This window comes from Spea bombifrons, chromosome 5 (assembly GCF_027358695.1).
Source record: "Spea bombifrons isolate aSpeBom1 chromosome 5, aSpeBom1.2.pri, whole genome shotgun sequence".
In the NCBI taxonomy this organism is placed as follows: Eukaryota; Metazoa; Chordata; class Amphibia; order Anura; family Pelobatidae; genus Spea; species Spea bombifrons.
In genome coordinates, this window is record NC_071091.1 from 7,410,586 (window position 1) to 7,431,677 (window position 21,092).

The 21,092-nt window shown below is 42.1% G+C and overlaps 1 protein-coding gene across 7 annotated transcripts in view; it reads left to right on the top strand.

The window, feature by feature from the left end:
• The window catches only part of DNAJB6 (DnaJ heat shock protein family (Hsp40) member B6), a 261,352-nt gene extending 240,494 nt beyond the window's left edge, over nt 1-20,858 (top strand). For all 7 annotated transcript variants that reach the window (XM_053467720.1, XM_053467722.1, XM_053467723.1 and 4 more), the window contains exons 9-10: nt 14,288-14,494; nt 20,211-20,858. In XM_053467720.1, the coding sequence (XP_053323695.1) occupies nt 14,288-14,494; nt 20,211-20,293 (290 nt within the window). In that variant the 3' untranslated portion in view covers nt 20,294-20,858. The remainder of the gene's footprint in view (nt 1-14,287; nt 14,495-20,210) is intronic.
• Nucleotides 20,859-21,092: the final 234 nt, after the last annotated feature.

Below are 21,092 nucleotides of genomic sequence, written 5' to 3' on the forward strand. Positions count from 1 at the left end.
CCGAAAACTAAATTTAATATTAGAGGGATTATACGGCCCGTTTTAGCAGATAGTATGGCCCATGAAACCCCTTTTCCTTCCGGCCTATGATCAGCTTCACCCGCAAGTGTAGAAGGGACTAACCCTGCTTCTAATTACTAACTCCTTGGAAAGCTATGGCCCGACCGAAAAGAGAATCCCTCTAATCACAAAACAACCCTAAACCTAAACCCAAGGCTCGGCTCGCCGCTGACAGGTGTAGTAAAACGATCTCGGCACAAAGCGCTGGATATTTCAATCCATGTTAAATTATGTTACGGTGACTCAGCTTCAGGTTGCTTCACAGTCTGGCTCCCCGATCCCAAAAATACATTTAAACGGCCTTCTGATGCATTTGTTTCTTCTGTACAGACTCCGTATGCTCGGTTATTAAGTATGGCTGGTTGTGTTGGAGGGAACGGGGGGCCAGAAGCAGGCCTGATAACTTCATGCTTCGTTCTAACAATACTTTTTCACTGGAAAGGGAATTTTCCCTTATAAGCGGCGTTGAAGCTTTTTGCTTTTGCAGTTAGTCGCCGCTTCTGTCTGGGCTCTGATACGCCGTGTATTGCTGATAACGTTATCCGTCTAGTCCTGCACGATGCTGATGGCTTAATGTTCCATAGCTGCACAGTAACACTTCTTTTGCCGGAAGGTCCCTCGTAAACACACATAGATTTGCATATAGATGTCATGTTCTGGAACGCAGGTGAATGTTTCTCTAAACATGCTTATAGGTTTGGGTAAACATGTACATTACTATATGCGCCGATGTTTAAGTGGGACACTTGTGAGTCGGAGCTCTAAATGCCAAATAGTGTCATCTGTATCAAACCAAACATTGGCTTGGTTGTTGGCGACTGTATCACTTTTAAGAAAACTCTTGTTTTTCCATAAAAAAGGAACATTTTTGCTAGCAATTAGCTGTGTGTATTTCCCACACCCTTTTTAGTAGTAATTGGCACAACAGAAGCGATAGCAATGTTTTGTTAAGAAGAAGCGTTGGTCTTTTTTTCTTTTTAATTGGCAATGAGTCAGACTTCACCTTTTCTCAACGTAGAATCTGAATTGAGTGTTTGTATAAAAAGGAATGTATATATTAACAATTTATGTAGCGCTTCTTAGAGTACATAAATTACATAGGCTGAAAAAAGACCTGCGTCCATCAAATCCAGCCTTTCCCACATCTGTTAATTGCCGTCGACCCAAAAGAAGGCAAAAAGAAATCCGGTTTGTAGCTCTTCCCAATTTTGCAACAAACTAGGGAAACAAAAATCCTTCTTGACTCCAGAATGGCTGTCAGATCTCTCCTTGGATCAAGCTGTTTCCCCATAATTTTAAAAATTATACCCCTGAATATTATGATTTTGCAAGTATTCATCCAGCTGCCGTTTAAACGTCTGTACAGAATCCAATAGAAATACTAAATCTCCTTTCTTCTATTCTAAACGCGTGACCACGTGTCCTATGAATGAATAAATTATAACGTTTATACAATTGTAAAGCCATAAATTAGTCATTCCAAATAATCCCCCAAAAATCTATAAATTTACATTGGTTGAGAAGAAACTTTTTAAAAAGACTTAGCGGATACTACGTAAAAGCACGTATCTGAAGAATAAATCTTGTATATGTCTCTATATGGCCATATATTGCTTAGTCCATCATGACATCATCATTAAATGAATCAGTGTGACTAGACTTTTTTTTTTTCCCCCATCTTTTTTTTTTTCTTTTTACCAGACTCTCAATTTTGCTTATTTCTGTTGAAAGCGAAATTCTTTTAGTCCAGTGAATAACGGCATTAATATTCTTCCAGTTGTTTCCGTAAAAAGGAATGTTGCGTTGGGCTTGGTTTAAGATCAAGCATCTAAAAACTGCACATTTCTGTCCCCTGATGTAAAATAACATGGAATGCCGTTAAAAAAACTCTGGCAGGCGTGCTTATTATGTTCTAAGCATCTAGAGAATCTATAAATACTCAAATTACAGCATTCTCTGAAAATTCCATTACAGACATAAATGCAAACGTCATTTTTTCCCCCACAGGATCATAAAGTGAAAATGTCAAATTTCTTAATATTGTATCTATTCCTATTAGAACGCATTACTGTGTATTAATTTAATTGCTTCTTCATCAGAAGACTTTCTAGGCCCCTTACCTGTTCCCATGTACCGTCCTGTTACCATGATGGCACTGCTTTTGGTTCCATCATGAGTTGGTACTACAAACACAAGCTCTTCTCGATGTCAGGAGGCAGCTGTCGAGCAACTGAATCACGTAGTGTTTAAATTGCCAGTGAACTTATTTTATCCCGCTGTCCCTCCAAGCTTTTCGGGACAGGGCTCAATGGTATACGGGACCAGGACGATGGTGAATTCTTATGCGCATGCAGAAGTAGGCCCTTGGAGTCCTGATTCACCAAGGGGTGGAGGTTGGGGAGGTATAATCTAGTGGTGTTCACGGATTAAAATAAGCAGTTTGGAAACCCGCTTTATGGGCATACTGCAAGAACAGCCATCTTTGAACTTTTTTTCAGGTCTCTCCATACCCCCCCCATTAAATTGATGACAATTGTTTTTTGGTTTAGGCCGCAGGCCGAGGGAGAGAACGTCATGCCAGGGTAAAAATAGTCGGATAAAATAGTCCCTTATCTTTAAACTAAGTATCCCTCAAATCAATAACTCCTACTGTAAAGCAAGCACTGGGTGGCTTTCATGTTTAGTTAAGCTAAAAGCATCCATGTTTTACACCTAAAGTTGGGATAAAAGCCTTTGCGGGATTTTGTATCCTTGTAGAGAAGCCACGTGTCCGATAGACAGGGGGTTGATATGTTCCGATCGAGTGAGTTCAGTTTAGTATGTTCAGAATTTAATAGACTGCGTGTTGCAACACAGCAGCTCCTGATGCGTGCCGCGGATACTTGTTACAGGACAACAGCTGCTTGGGCTTTTAAGAGGATTGGTTTCTCTTTCTAAATGTTTTCCAGCTGTGATTCCATGAGTGAAAGGCTTGTATTATTTACCTTTTTACCTCCTAAATATATCAGAGGTTGAAAAGTTCTCTACTTTTGGGAATATTAAGTTATTTTATAATAATCTTTCATCTTTTTTTCTGGACAATCAGTAGCTTAGCCTCATAGCTGACCTGTAGATTCAGGAAGATAATATTCTTCTCACTGGCTAAGCATCCCATGTCACTTTGCCCTTTTGGGTTTAGTTCTTCAGCGTGCAGACCTTACAGGTTGAGGTTTATTCACTAAATGGCCCCCTCACATCAGTCTTCAGGGCTAACACTGGCAGGTTTCTCCTTCAAGAAGGCACACTGTGTTATAGAATAGATGTGGAGACTAAATAAATCTCACTGAGTTAACCATACATTATACAGGGCACACTAACCCCTTCCTGCAGCAGAGGCTCATTGTGGTTGGCCCTTCATGATGTTTAGTGAAGTCAAGGAGCTGAAACACAACTCTCCTGCAAACTACCCCTGAATAGATCCATTTGTCCATATGAAAAATGCACAAGCAGTCTTCTATATTCTCAAAGGAACCCTGGAAAGGGGGTTTTATGTATTTCCAGCAGTTCAACATACACAAGGAAGAATAACCCTATTAACACCCCAGAAAAAAAAAAGTTAATAATTTGCCTATATGCTCTAGTGTATGATGTCGAGGAAGCCCTGTTGTGATAATCACTCACATTACTAACAGTCTAATAGGCCAAATGGTTCTTATCTGCTGTCAAAATGTTCCCATGTCTGCAGGATCGTCTTGTACTCGACCAGCTATAGTAAGTGCAGCCACTGATCAAAAGTGATCTTTCTCACTGAAATATATTCCCTTGCGAAGTCCTACCAGAAATCCCATAACTTCCATTGAGCAGCTAAACTTTGACGGGTTTGATTATTTTTCTTTAACGCCCAACAGCATGTTGACCAGCTTAGGAACTAGAGATTGTCCACATGGGCCTGACTTCCCCAAAGCTGTAGCCACCATAGCCCTTCAAAAGACCCATTGTTAAGTGTATCTGTAGAATATTAACGGAGCGTTAATGTAAAATAGAAAAAAAATATTAATAGAACTTGTGGGGTGTGTCAACCTACACCTTTAAGAAATATAATGGTGAGATGCGTCTTTCCAGTGAACTTGTGGTTAAGTAGAACATAAACCAGAGCCTACAGAAGCCTTGTGACCTTTTACGTAACAACAAATCGAAGGTTCTTTGATATATGTTGTATTGGTTACCGTCTTCTAGGCAACAGTCAAACCTTTTTAATATACAGAGAGAGAAAGCTGTGCTCTTTGTTACATGAACGGCTCGCTGTCATTTGTTTTCCTTCCGTGCCCTGACATTTACTGGAAGGAAGATCTTCATGTATTCCCTGGAACAGAAGTTGAAAGATATGGAGAGAGAGAGGGAGAGGGAGAGGGAGAGAGAGAGAGAGAGAGAGCAGCTCTTTAAAGAGCTCTGAATAGACCGGGAGACTAGGGTTTCAAGCGTTAAGCATCTGTAAGATGAATTAAACCAAGAAGGCTGTTCTCGGCAGACAATAATCTTTCGACCTGAAGCAAGTACCCGGCATAGTGAATGATAGTGTTACCCCTAAGGTGAGAAGCACTGAAACAATAAAATAATCTTGTGTTTGAGTAGTCAATCCAACCAGACATCTAAAGGCTGCTTAGAATTAACATTAGCTTTGCAGTTGAGACGTTTTACCTTAGGGGTGCGGGACTTATATATAAAAAGTGATTCCAGTACAAAGTTTGAGAAAAGGGCTTATCACCATAGCAACAGTTGGGATGGTCCAGTTACTCAGAACTCTATTCTAGAATGCTGCCCCCCCATCATAATCTTACCGATGCAGCAATGTCTGCATACATGTCTTAAGGCAGGACTGGCCAACAGGTAGGGCCATGATGAACTATAACTGCCTTGGAGCTCATGTAGAGTAGAACACGCTCGTTTTCCTTCAGGATGTGGCCAAAGCCCCATGGTAGTAGTAGTAGTTCACAAACCGGTGATCTGTTGATCTCTCATTTAACAATAGGAGTATAATGAAAAATATGAGATCAAATGTCTCGCCAAATAGAAACCTGTGAGAGGGTTACGAGGTTCCCGGGGGTCCCTGTAAACCAGCTCTCAAACTTTCATTGATTGAAATCCAGCAAGGAACGATGCCAGGGTGGATGATCCTGTGAGGCAGAGTACAGTTGGATTGCGACCTTTCAGACTCTTTTTTTTTTTAGTGTAGTTGGATACAATAAGCTTGGGCTAGCCGGACCACCCTGAGGCACGGCATTATTTATCGTCAAGGGAGGATTAAACCTAAAACGTTTTACAATCCAGTACGCTAACTCTGTGTAATGTGTTTACAGAGCACAGCCAACAATATATACATCGGGAACAGCCAGACTAACCCTCTGCTTGCAGGGTCTGCAGATGGGAGACGTCAGGGCTGGATATTGGTTAGCGGCAAAACCGTTTCTTTGACCACCGGTGTGTTCAGTCCAATAATTATGATTCAGATTTGCGGGTTGCTGCTAGAATAACGGGTAATAAATACACAAAATAAAGGAAGAATTCAGCGGATCCCAAACAGAAAAAAACTATGTGAAGCATAAACGTTGGGGATTCCGTCACACTCTTTGACCGTATATTGCTTTCGTCCGCCACCGCATCAAAGTACCCCATGTTTATGCAGGTTAAAAATGCAGACAGTCCCACTGATTCCGCTCCTTGATAAGCAACATGGTGACATTAGATAGGGCTCTCCAAACTTGGGGTACTTTGACGTAGTGGTGGGTATTTTGTGGCCGTAGAGTGTGACGGAGTCCCTGATGTTTATGCCTCATGGTTTTTGAGTAGTATTTGCTGGGTTCTCACTTTGTTTTGTGCTTGGAACGATTGCGTTGCTGTATGGTATCCATGTGGTTCCTGGGATATGAAAATCCTCAGCGAAGTGTTAAGCTTTGACCCTTTCAGTGCCAGAGGGGTAAGCAATGGATAGATCTGAGCCCTGAAATTCCTCGATTTTTCTAGCGCTTTAGGTTGAACGCGCCTTTGCACATCAGAAAGAACATCATGGCGGCCCCTTCACCAGGCCAGCAGGACTGGCCCTGGAGGTCTGTGTCTCATTCTTCTGCCACAGATAATACTTTAATACATAATAAATTCAGAAGAGTAAGGTGAAGCGTATTGTTTTGGCGGGTAGGTGCCTGTCTTTTATATATTTGGGAGTGTGCCGTCTCTTTCCGTACTCCTCGAAGAGCTACTCGCTGACTCAAGTCTTCTGAAGGATTTTAATAATAGGAGACGGCACCCATCATAAACTGGAACGTCATCGGCGTGCCCAACCTTTCCCAAAGTGCACAAATCTAATATATATGTTGTGTGTGGTCTTTATATTTGTACCCGTTTCATTTTAAAATGTTCTACAGGTATGGCTGGGCTTGTCTCTCAATAATGCAGTATGTGAGAATCAGGACTGTCCCACTAAAAATGGGACTCTTAAGAGGTATGGGTTATACAACGCAGGCAAAATATTCTCTTTCGCCCCCCAGCATGATTTGGCACGTTATTATTATTATTAATGTGGTTTGGATGGGCACCCTTAATAGTAAGCCCTGTTGGTGGTACAGCTCCTCTCATTGCTTGAAACACGGTTGTATCGTAGGTTACAGCAGTGAAAGCGTTAACGCTGGGGAGGGGGTCATGATTTGAAGCCTTTGTGTGGAAAAGCCTTACCACTGGGGTAATTGCACGGCTTGCCCTGTGGTTTCTATGGTAACAATGAGTCAAGCTTCACTTACAAGACACGGTGAAAATCTTGACATCTATGTGAGAGATCCCGACATTAAATACGATTTACGAGAGTTATTTGCAGTGCTGCGGAAAAAATATTAAAGGTGAAGTTCCATGGAATTTTATTCTCCTCGATTGTAACAGCGCTGTATACAGTAATATAACCCCCAGCGCTGTATACAGTAATACCCCCCCTGAGCTGTATACAGTAATACCCCCCAGCACTGTATACAGTAATATAACCCCAGCGCTGTATACAGTAATATAACCCCCAGCGCTGTATACAGTAATATCACCCCCCCAGCGCTGTATACAGTAATAGAACCCCCAGCGCTGTATACAGTAATACCCCCCCTGAGCTGTATACAGTAATACCCCCCAGCACTGTATACAGTAATATAACCCCCAGCGCTGTATACAGTAATACCCCCCCTGAGCTGTATACAGCAATACCCCCCAGCACTGTATACAGTAATATAACCCCCAGCGCTGTATACAGTAATATAACCCCCAGCGCTGTATACAGTAATATAACCCCCAGCGCTGTATACAGTAATATAACCCCCCAGCGCTGTATACAGTAATATAACCCCCAGCGCTGTATACAGTAATACCCCCCCTGAGCTGTATACAGTAATACGCCCCCTGAGCTGTATACAGTATTACCCCCAGCGCTGTATACAGCAATAACCCCCCAGCGCTGTATGCAGTAATACCCCCCCTGAGCTGTATACAGTAATACCCCCCCTGAGCTGTATACAGTATTACACCCAGCGCTGTATACAGCAATAACCCCCAGCGCTGTATGCAGTAATACCCCCCCTGAGCTGTATACAGTATTACCCCCAGCGCTGTATACAGCAATAACCCCCCAGCGCTATATGCAGTAATAACCCCCCCCAGCGCTGTATACAGTAATAACCCCCATCGCTGTATACAGCAATAACCCCCCAGCGCTGTATGCAGTAATACCCCCCAGCGCTGTATACAGTAATAACCCCAATCGCTGTATAGGAAGTAGAAAAACTATAGCGATAAAATGGTAAACATAGGAAAATTGGGTATAATATTGTGGTCTGGACTAGCCCAGAAAGACAGGCTTCTGTTGACTAGGGCACAGTATCCGCGTTTCATGCCTATCATTTGACCTGAGAATACATACAAGGTGAACGTTACCATTTTAGCTCATTTACTTTTGCGTTTAAAGAGCCTCCATTACTCTTCTAAGGTGGGGCTCGCTGAGGTCCCACACGGAGCCGAGACACCCTATAGCTTTTGTTTTTCTAAAGAGACAGGGCAGTAGGCAGTCTTGTAGGTGTGATGAGAGAGAACTAGTGAAGTCCCGAGCGAGGAGAACTCGTGGCTCTGATGGCGTCTGTTCTCAGCTGTCGTATCTGCCTTAAAATGCCATTTCTCTCTTTCTATTCTAAAACAAACAAAAAACCTTAAATCCCTTCTATAACGAACCTTGCATTACTGTTTTGCTTTTAACCCTTCCAGTGGCGGAAACGGCACTAAAAAAAAGGGCTAATGTTTCCTGTAATAACATGTCCTTGAAAATAACCCGGGGCAGAACTTACAGCCCTAAAGCGACGTTGGTGACAGAACTTGATATTAAACGCAAATAATTTACAAATAATACCATTCTTTGGGGTGTCTCTAGCTGTTCTGTCCATAAATGCAGAAAATTAGAATTAGCCCGTTTCTGACCTTCTCCTTATAATACGGATCAGCGGGGTTTAATCATTCCGATGTAGACTGCAGTGGGCTGAATCACTGTATTTTAGGGTGCGAAAGATACGCGTTACTATGGAAACCAAGACTTTCATAGGGTATGACACACTAGCGAGTCAAGTTATGAAGCAGTTGCTTTCGTGAATTCTCAGGGGTTAATATCCTTAAGAAAGTCGTCGGTCCGCGCCAACCTGGCTTTGTGGAGGCTTCAGGCAGCCGGATCGTATCACGCACCCCAAATTCTTGGGGGAAAATATTGGATTATTATTATTTTCTTTTATTTATACAGCGCCAACAGTTTACGCGTTGCTTCTTATGATCCATACACTCAAGCGGAATAGACAGATAAACCGACATGTTGGGTAAAGGGGTCTCGGCTCGCAAGCTTACAATCGGATCGAGTGATCCATGAATATGTCCGACTTTGCATCGTAGTTTTTAATGCCTACCTTCTAGTCTGGGGCCGATGGGAATCTCAAGAGCCCCAAACCTGGTGAGGTTATAACTATAAGGTCGGAATACTATAAGTCCTGGGGCCTTTCCATTGCTTTTTATGTTTTTTGGGGGGTAAAAGGTTGTTTTTTTTTAACAAACTATAACGTAAGTCATTTTGTATATTTTGTGCAAATACATTTACTTTACCCTTAGTTTGTCGGTGGATCGAGTCTTCAGCCGACTGTCATGCCTTTTATTATACATGTCACATAACCTTTGGGACCTCGGAAGTATCTCAGAGGTCCTTTTGGAGGTCCTTGGGACTCTGCATCCAACAAAGGGTGTCGACTGCATCTAAAGACTTCATCTTCTTGTAGTTTAATACAGCAGCCCAGCAAGAACGGTTAGCCTCGCCCTGTATAATGCATATTTTGACCAGGGAGATGAATTGGTAGAAATCCCTGCACATGAACTATGCATTGTGCAGGGCCATATCACTGGGTTGGTTAGAATGCCTGGTGAAAGTCTATTCAATATTCCAACGCGACTGCGATTGAACATCGCGTCTCTCATTTGCAGTTTACAGCTACTCAGCATGCGCGGATCTATATTTGATTTCCGCCAGCAGCCAAAAAGCTGTCGGCTTCCTCCCAAAGCTCCCGGCGAGCGGCAGAGAACCGCACAATCAGCCCAACAAAGATCCCTTTAATTCCAATCAATTTGCTTTAAGCCCCATCCCGCGCATGAAGCACAATTAGCTTCCGCGTTTGGTATGAATCCATTTAACTCGCAGCGGCCCCTCTGCGCTGTGCTTTTTCCGTTCATGCCGAGGTGATGCTTATTTTGGAAATTGCTATTTATGTAACATATCTCCATTTCTTTATTTATTTATCCCAAGAATATGATATCCGTATACATTCCGAGCGTGTCACGGTCAGGTAGGTGCAGTATGGTGACCGTCCATAATGAGAGCGTCCACTATCTCCACATAGCCCCCACTATCTCCTTTGCCTTATGGGGGCCACCTTCATGGTGGCCAAGTAGAGATAGCAAACGTCTAAACTTCCTCTTATTGTTGTTTTTATATATATATATAGCGCTATCATATTCCGTGGCGCTGTATATTGGGAGTGGGAAACGATGTCATGTTCCCTGATGTGTTGTGTTGGCTTCATGGCAGTCTGTGATGAGACCTCAATCCGTAACTGCTGGCCGCTCTAAGCAGTTAGATTAACTTCTTGTTCTCAGGATCTGCGTGATTATTCCTCCCCATTAACTTACAGCTCACCTACGGTTAAGTCGCTGCTTATTGTTGACTGGTTCTGGCAGCCTCTGTAAGGGTGAGATTTTCAGGACAGGATCCTGGCTTCCATGGAGCCAACGTTTAAACTAAATATCTCGCTCGCAATATCAGAGCCCACGGCACAGAAGGGAGCTCTCCTCCGCCTTTTGTTTGTGGAACGGCTAATCTGCAGTGGGCATTGTCAGCCGTGACGGCGCTCACATGTGTTTGGCACGGAGCTGGCGTCACACGATCTCTCGGTAGAAGTAATATCTCGTTACTGCATAATCTTCAGCTTCCGCAAGCCATGCGCGCTCCACGGGGCTGCGGATCAGCACAGCAGCGGTGTGGGGGAGGTGGCGCATGGGGGGCAACCATGCTACTGCCTCAGATAAATAGTAACGTTCTAGATAAAAATAACCTCATGTTTATATCATCCAGAAAGGCTGCGTGAGCTTTGGCGTTAAAGGGGAACTGCACCATTAATAATATAGACATGTTATCGCATAGATGTCAAAGTCTACCTGGCACTTCAGTAGTTAAAGTGTCATTAAATGCATCCATAAAGAATGCTTATAGCTTAACGTTGCCATTGGAACACAGGAGTGATGGGAGTGATAAAGTGCCATTGGAACACAGGAGTGATGGGAGTGATAAAGGGTCATTGGAACACAGGAGTGATGGGAGTGATAAAGGGCCATTGGAACACAGGAGTGATGGGAGTGATAAAGGGCCATTGGAGCACAGGAGTGATGGGAATGATAAAGGGCCATTGGAAGACAGGAGTGATGGGAGTGATAAAGGGCCATTGGAACACAGGAGTGATGGGAGTGATAAAGGGTCATTGGAACACAGGAGTGATGGGAGTGATAAAGGGCCATTGGAACACAGGAGTGATGGGAGTGATAAAGGGCCATTGGAGCACAGGAGTGATGGGAGTGATAAAGGGCCATTGGAACACAGGAGTGATGGGAGTGATAAAGGGCCATTGGAACACAGGAGTGATGGGAGTGATAAAGGGCCATTGGAACACAGGAGTGATGGGAGTGATAAAGGTCAATTGGAACACAGGAGTGATGGGAGTGATAAAGGGCCATTGGAACACAGGAGTTTCCAGCCGTTTCCAGCTACAATAGTCATTTACAACATTAACCCCGTCTGCGCTGGATTTCCGATCCATTTCATGTTATTTTAATGGACAAAATCTGCTTTTCATACAAAAACACGTACATTTCTAAGTGACCCCAAATTTATGAATGGTAGCCTATTTGTTCTAGAAATGTAGCCGGTTTTCTTGAAAGAAAGTTTTGCTTTAGAGATATGTGTAAAGTGTCTCTATTTAGAAGGGACAGTCCCTCCATAGTTCACATAAAAAGTCTTATGTAATCTTAGGTATAAATATACAGCCCTCGGTCCACTCGCAGTGTTTAGAGGTATCCTATGGGTAAAATTTAGGTGTAATTCTCTTGTTTTTGGTCATCTTCTCTTAATTTGCAAACAGTTTCGGAGAATAGCCGATCGTGGTGCCACTAATTGCCGGGGCGGAATCCTTTGTATCTATAATTATCTAGAAATTCATCAGGTGGCATATGCTTTATTTAAGAGGGGGCAAAATGATGATTATTGGGACAAGAAATTTTCCCCAACATTTCAGGTGTCCGGTGTTGAGACCGTGGCTGTAGACGGGGGTAGTAGGGCCAAAGCCGGGAGGGCCCCAAGGAGCCCCTTCCTGGTGCCCAGCAATCCACGTGGAAGCTGCAACGGAGTTCTGCGCAGGAAACTGATATTACTGCTCCTCGGGGCAGATCGGGGGCGATGAGGACCTCCCCGGTGTCCTCAGAAACCAGGATAGTGGGGCAGCTACAGACAGCAGCAGGATAGCGCCCCCCCCCCCCAAAAAAAAATAACATGACACTTGGCAGAGTGAAATCTGCGATAAGATCTTGGTAATGAACAAAAATGATCGTAAAAGGGCAAGGCAAAAATTCAGTATTTTGGAGGAAGTCGCACCATAACACAGTGCCGGGAATTGCAGAGTCACCAGTGAACTTGATGACCTCATAGAATCATTGTGCCGATTTACCGGAATATGGCCGCTTCCTTGTTACCATACTTCCTTGTTAACCCTTAAGGACCAGTGACGATCTGTGTAACCCTAACAATCCATGCCTTGTAAATGCTGTATGTAGTTTAAATGTAGGGCGACGGGTAAAACTTTTTATAACCACAGAGATAATCCTCATCAGAGACAATTCACCAGAAACTCCCCCTTCTTAATTACTCTAGAATCTCATAAAGTGCTCGGAACATCAGTATTCATGCAGGGACTTTAAACCAGTCAGGGCTTGACCCAGAAAAATGTAAATCTGATAGCAGGAATTCTTTTACACAACAACATCGGCGTCGTTGCCCTGGGATCAGAGAGGTAGTTCAGAAAGTTAAACAAAGTTCAGCATTCCGGTTCCTCAAATACCCCTTTGGAGGGGATGCATATAACAGGGGGAGATGTTGCTGCCTATGATAATGTTGCGGCAACAGCCAGATTCAAACATGTACCCCCCCCCCGACATCATCAGGACACCTTTTTGTGTGTGTGTGGGGGGGTATGTCAGGAAATGGGGACAGAGGTGAAAGGGAGAGGGCCAGAAGGGTGTGGGGTATGGCAAGAGCGAGACCACCTGCCTATCTACCTGGAGGAGCCACCTTGCAGTACTCTGCATCAGGAGGTGGCCGCGTGGGGCATCCGCGTCGGGGGGAGTGTGGCTAGAGGAAGGAGGCAGTCAAAGAGGCTATTTGGGAGTTGAAATGGAGTTCTGTCCTGCAACAACACAGACCTCCATTGTTATTACAGCTTCCTGGAGCTTCGGGGGGATCAGAGGACCTCCCCAACTGGCCCACGTCCCCTACTGCATGCAGAAGTGGAAGCAGGTACACGGAAGAGGCCAAACCCTCCATAAGTCCCACAAAGTTATCGTCGTGTGCGTGCGCTGTTCCACACGGGCATTGCGAAATATGAAGAACACCAAGAGTTGTGTTCCATATGGTCTGTTGCCTGTGATAACTACTATAGGAGACGTCAAATAATACCCATGAACCTATTATATATGTGACTTTATCAGCCCGCTACCATGTGATATCCATAATGTAGACCAGGGGTTCTCAAACTGCGGCCCTCCAGCTGCTGCAGGACTACATCTCCCATAATGCTCCTCCATCTAAGGGGCTGGCTGAGGAGTATGGGAGATGTAGTCCTGCAGCAGCTGGAGGGCCGCAGTTTGAGAACCCCTGATGTAGACCGTTTTCTAAGGAAGGAAATTTCCTGCCCAACAGCAAAGCAAATCTAAGTGGCCGCCAAGCTTAATCCGCCGATCATCCAAAATAGACGTCACGTTTGCGGGTGTTGCGATTATACCTAATTCCGTCGTATGATTACAGAGTAATAGCTGGATGGCACTGAAGGTCTTATTTTTAAAGCTCAGAGTGAAATCAAATCCAGTACTTATTAGCTCTAATTTCTGGCTTTATGCACTCTGTACTTTGTTGTTTGGTGATTTAAATGCATGGATGACAGTAGCTGATGGTTAATCGTTGATGAAGGACTACAGCTATCCATACAGCAGGGGTTTATTTCCCACCCTGGCAGGGGGTTGGATCGCTTTGATGGACAGCTTTCCTCTAGTGGGCTGTGGAATTGATTGGGGAGATGAGGTGAACCTATAACCCTTTAGAGATTCTTGATTTTTAAGCCTACCAGCAATGGGATCTCCAAACGATGGCTGACCAAGTCAAATTATTTTGGATATGAGAAAAGATAAGGAAAGAAGGGGAAAGGGCCAAATTGGCAGAGAAAAGGAAAATTAAAAAAAAAAACACTCTGGGGTAATTGCGAAGAGGGAAGTAGATGAGGGGAAAAAATGATTTGAAATAAAGTTTTATCGCTTGCCTTTGTTATTTAAAGGACGAGTGGCCAAGGCTTTCGTAATTGAGTTTCTTTGACTTCTGCCTTAAATTCAGGTGTAGCAGACGATATGGCTCTGGCCGAAGAATGCCGACGCCGCGGACAGAACGCTTTGCCCTTCCAGCCATCAGCGAGCAGAAGCGCTCGAGCTCAGAAGCCCGCCGTCCTTCCCAGGCACAGCCATAACTACAAAAGCGATGAGGAGGAGGAACACGATAGGCTGCGGAGTACGGGCAACTGGGAGACCCCTCTTTATTCATCAGGTGTGCAGTCAAACGTTAAACAGGGTTCCCGTGATAATAACGTGTCCATCAGCCAATCAAGCAAGTGTACGACACTTCCAGAAAAGCGCTGCTGCGTACTGATATAATAATTACAACGTAACACAGATAATGGCCGACGTTCCGCTGCGTCTCAAGGATCTCTTCTCAGAGGATCCTATCCTTTAGGTGTTCTAGAATTTCTATCACGGGGGTTCCTGCACCCCACAATTTTCATTGCATTTCCCTTTCTTAATTCCCTTAAAGGTGAGATCTGGTCACCATGCCTATGGTATATATGGCATAATCTGCCTTTATTACAAAGGTTTATTGTGTTCATAATATCCACCCAACTTATTACATGAACGCGTATCTCTGGCGACCAACTGCAAATACAGTGAAGGGTTAAATGCCTCTCTCAACCTAATAAAGTTGTGAATTGGCTGCCACGATTACATTTTAACAGAGTTCTATATATATATATATATATATATATATATATATATATATATAATTATATATATATAATATATGCCAATGCACCATTATTTTATCTAAAGTATTTTATGTATTGTATAGATAATATATATATTATATATATATATATATTATATATTTTTTTTTCCATCACCCGCACTGCGACAATAATATGAAGTTGGACACGGCTTTCTAGTGGTGTTTTTCAGTAGGGGTATAGGGGGTTTAGTGATTCCTTGTCTCATAACACTTTAAAGGGACAGTGAAGTCTCAGGTCCTACACTAGAAAACCAAGGGCTTACAAAACAAAATGGGATGCGAGGATACTGCTCCTATTGGCTTTTAGTGGAGCTCTCGAGAAAGGAAATCTGGCGTCTTAAAAGCTGATATGACTCCTCACTTTACTGTGAGGTCCATCAAAAACCCTCACAACTGATATTTGAGGCTGACCGCGGGCCGATCCCTCGAGTCTTTGAAACGAGATCATTTTGTAACCTTTGCAACTGAACTTTCCAGTACCGATTGTGTAAAATAAATCTGAGAGGTTTGGCCCTCGCAGGCACCCGGAACATCAGTAAGTTAGCTGAGCCGCTGCCACCGGACAGCTTGGACACAGACCTTCACCCATGAAAAGCTCCATAGAATAACACTTCGAGCTTCACTGTCCCTTTAAAGAATTAAACTGCTATACAATATTATATATTATCATATTATATGAGGATATTGTATAGGGGTTGTTGAGTTTTATATTAAGTAAAACTCAACAACCCTCGTTTCTCTTGAAGAGTTAGTATGGGGAACATACAGGGTTTTCGTGCCTTTTTTAAGTGTTCCTGGCAATAGAAGGCAGACAATCGTCAAAAATTGATGAATAGAATGCATTAATCCGCATAATAATGCCCTAGTAACGACACGCCTGAGACAGGGTTCCGCGCATTCTATGCAGGTAGGCAGCAGGTAGACAACGTATAGGGTAAGGGAGGCCTTTTACAAAACACATCAGTCCAAGATACATGTCAGGGGCCGACGCCATACCTTTTGGCACGTCCGAGCTTGCATTTGCTTGTGAGACCAGCGCAGGGTTGCATTGCAAAGATACTTTTAATATTTGAGAAACTACAAACACCCCAAGCAGTAAACTTCAGCCGTAAATCTTTGTTTTTTGTTTTTCTTGGAGAGCCAGGATCTATGGATCTAAATGCTGTAAACAAATAATTACTGTTTATTGCATTTGAGTAAATATTTAGTGGTAACGAAGTCCCTTTTTTTGCAAGCCCAACAAAAATTGTTGAAATTCCCTAAAAAAAAAAAAAAGGTTTCCGAGCAGATGTATGCCTGGTGTTTAACACAATAATACGCATCCAGTCTGATTTTGTTCTTGAATGACCTACTAACTGAACTTATAGCACTGCATCCTAAATGGCAATAACTTTCTCTGCATGGCATATTTTAATACTTTTGGCTACAGTAACAATATGTAAGGGAGGATCATATCGACTAGGGCCGGCCAGGAGATCTCTCGGTGAGCTCCAGCTAGGAGATTGTCAGCCAGCCCTTGGTGCTTGAGGATCATCGGAACACTAAAGTTACGTGTCGGCTACTCCAAAAATAATCCAAAAATGTCCCTGTCCGTAGCTTATATTTTATGTATTCACAAAACTGTGAGTTGGGGAGAAATAAACTAATTGACTTATTGCGCATGGTGAAGGCCACCTTGAAGAAGATTGGCTCTTTGATAATATCCTGGCCACATTAAATGTTTTATCTCACCTCTGTTCACTTTAAACTCACGCTTTAGTCCATATGACAATGAGGCTTATGCCTTCCCAGCCTTCAACTGGCGCTGGACTCAGGGGAGGGCAGAATGTTATATATATAGTAAATATATTATGTGTGTTCATGAAAATATCTTAAGTTATTTGAAGAAAAAAGTTTATTTAGTATGTAGTTTAGTTTATGGTTTTGGTTGCAGATGGAAGGCCTTCCTTCTGCTGAATCCCTTGTCGTTCCTGGATATAAAGATGTATTGTCAGATCCCTGATTGCTCACAATTCTATTAACTTCCATTTGCTAGTCGGCAGACGAGTTTGTGTTTCCTCTCTCTGACTTCATTATGCATTTAAGAAGAGCCAACTCTAATAAGCTTCTGCTGCAGGAAGAGCCTGGGCTGCCCTGTATAATGCATAGATAAATCAGCAAGATTTGTTCATAGTATCCTCCACTTTTATACATTATACAGCGTGAGTCCAGCACTTCTTGGTGGAAAAAAACAAGGTTGGCCCTTCATGAGCTGTGAAGTGAGAGAGTTAAAGCAGCAACTCTCCTGACAACTCTCCTTACCCCCTATACCCCTACTCCATACTATCAATATACTCCATACTATCAATACTATACCCCCTGTACTCCATACTATCAATACTATACCCCCTGTACTCCATACTATCAATATACTCCATACTATCAATACTATACCCCCTGTACTCAATACTATCAATATACTCCATACTATCAATACTATACCCCCTGTACTCCATACTATCAATATACTCCATACTATCAATACTATACCTCCTGTACTACACACTATCAATATACTCCCTACTATCAATACTATACCCCCTGTACTCAATACTATCAATATACTCCATACTATCAATACTATACCCCCTGTACTCCATACTATCAATATACTCCATACTATCAATATACTCCATACTATCAATACTATACCCCCTGTACTCCATACTATCAATACTATACCCCCTGTACTCCATACTATCAATATACTCCATACTATCAATACTATACCCCCTGTACTCAATACTATCAATATACTCCATACTATCAATACTATACCCCCTGTACTCAATACTATCAATATACTCCATACTATCAATACTATACCTCCTGTACTACACACTATCAATATACTCCCTACTATCAATACTATACCCCCTGTACTCAATACTATCAATATACTCCATACTATCAATACTATACCCCCTGTACTCCATACTATCAATATACTCCATACTATCAATACTATACCCCCTGTACTCAATACTATCAATATACTCCATACTATCAATACTATACCCCCTGTACTCAATACTATCAATATACTCCATACTATCAATACTATACCTCCTGTACTACACACTATCAATATACTCCCTACTATCAATACTATACCCCCTGTACTCAATACTATCAATATACTCCATACTATCAATACTATACCTCCTGTACTACACACTATCAATATACTCCCTACTATCAATACTATACCCCCTGTACTCCATACTATCAATATACTCCATACTATCAATACTATACCCCCTGTACTCCATACTATCAATATACTCCATACTATCAATACTATACCCCCTGTACTCCATACTATCAATATACTCCATACTATCAATACTATACCCCCTGTACTCCATACTATCAACATACTCCCTACTATCAATACTATACCCCCTGTACTCCATACTATCAATACTATACCCCCTGTACTCCATACTATCAATACTATACCCCCCTGTACCCCATACTATCAATACTATACCCCCTGTACTCCATACTATCAATATACTCCCTACTATCAATACTATACCCCCTGTACTCCATACTATCAATACTATACCCCCTGTACTCCATACTATCAATATACTCCCTACTATCAATACTATACCCCCTGTACTCCATACTATCAATACTATACCCCCTGTACTCCATACTATCAATATACTCCATACTATCAATACTATACCCCCTGTACTCCATACTATCAATACTATACCCCCTGTACTCCATACTATCAATATACTCCATACTATCAATAGTATACCCCCTGTACTCCATACTATCAATATACTCCATACTATCAATACTATACCCCCTGTACTCCATACTATCAATATACTCCATACTATCAATACTATACCCCCTGTACTCCATACTATCAATATACTCCATACTATCAATACTATACCCCCTGTACTCCATACTATCAATATACTCCATACTATCAATACTATACCCCCTGTACTCCATACTATCAATATACTCCATACTATCAATACTATACCCCCTGTACTCCATACTATCAATATACTCCATACTATCAATACTATACCCCCTGTACTCCATACTATCAATATACTCCTTACTATCAATAATGCCTTTTTATCTTTTCGCTTAAGTCCACGTCCTGATTTAAATTGCTCCCCCACCCTGAGATAGTGAGAGAAGATCTTTACAAATGAACTGCATGGTTGGAGTTCAGGAATTATGCTGCAGCTTCCTACGTCGGCTATCAGCAAGATTCCAGGGCAGTCTTTTGTTAATCACGGGAAATATATTATATTTACACGAAAGTACCCTTTGGAAGAGGCAGCTGTAATGCTACAAATGGTTACAACGGAACATTAAATAAAAATAATAATTAAGCAGTAAACGAGGTGGTTGCCGCTGTTGGGTTGAATGTTGGTTTTATCTCAGGTGTGACATTTCCCCATTTAATACTGAAATTGCCGTATCCAAGAAAAATGATCGCTCACGTCCTATTTAGAAGATATCCTAAGCTGGCGGCTTGAGAATTATTTTGGCACCACCAGGGGGGTTTGGTAAAAAAAAAAGGTCCGTTAAACTACATAATCTTTTTGGTGGGTGTTGAGAAATAATAGGTTACCTGGTGGTTACATGGCCTCCGGCCTTTAGAACGGCATCATAGCTTTAGTCGTTACTTGCCAGCTTTATTCTCAGGGAACCACAGCCAAATTTATGACGTTGCCTATTTAAAGGTATGCCATCGTTAACTTTTTTTTTTATTAGAAAAACTTGATTTTGGGACAAAGTTTTAATGAAAAGAAAAAAAAACTTTTAAAAATCTTATTTTTCTACATGAGACTAAAAGGTTTCTGTAAGAACCTTAAAAAATCTAATAAAAACAAAATCTAATAAAAAAAAACAGCTGAGAAAGAATAATATATATATATATATATATATATATACATCATCTTTGTCATTCTTGTTTTCTTTATTAGATTAATTAATGGCTAATAATAAAATAAATGACCATGGCAAGATAAATCACTTACCTGTCTTGTGGTCCTGGAGTTCCCTTAGAATGAAGAATGTTTTGTATGCCCCCCCCCCCTTTGGTTCTGGACCATATTGTTGAACCGTAAATATTCTTATGCTATGGAATGGTTCTTTACTGGCCGTGTTTCCTCAGGACACAAAGAAGCAAGCAAGAGAAAGAAGCAGAAACAGAGAGAAGAACAGAAGAAAAAGAAATCGTCCAAACCAATCCACTAACTCCGGAAACGGCGTTCTAAACACCCACCACAAGAGGGCACCGTGCTCCGCATCTGCAGATCTTTAACACAGTTTATTTTGTTTTTTGTGTATATAGATTTTTTTTGAAAGCTTGTCACTTGGGTAGATTAATAATAATAATAATAATGATAAAGATGATAACAATATAAGCTTCCCCACCTATCCGCTGGTTGACAGAAGACAACCTTGGACAGGTGAGACATGGATGTCCTCCAGAGTTGGGACGCGGCCCCATAGAGTGCTATATAGATCCACATGCTGGTGTTATTTGCTAGGAAATCTGCTTCTGCTCCTCGGAAGCTAGCTTTACGTTGTGATTTCTCTAGAATCCGACTTTTCATTACGTGAAACGGTCTGCCTGTCCGCGGGGGATCTGGAAAATTGGCCAACTTTAGCATACATAGTTCTGTTGCCCTTTCCCTTGGGTTTAAACCTGTTACACTGTATCTTTTGTAGATCATTTTCAAGCTGGTGAATTTAGCATGGTACTTTTTTTTTTTTTTTTTTGCACTGAAATAAAACTAGCCCTGGTTTAAATGAAGAAGTTTTTTTTTTTTAAGCCCCCCCCCCCGCATTAACTGGATTTCATATTGATAAGAAATGACAGGGGTTACATTTGGTTGGTTTATTTTATATCACTGCCCAAATCGCTCCTCCTGCAGTTAAAGGGTTAAATGCTTATTGTAGCTTGACTTACATTGTTGCGGAGCTGAATGCAGATTTGAGGGGGGGGTTGTTTTATAAAAAGAGCGAAATTACGCGATACAAGGTCCAATTT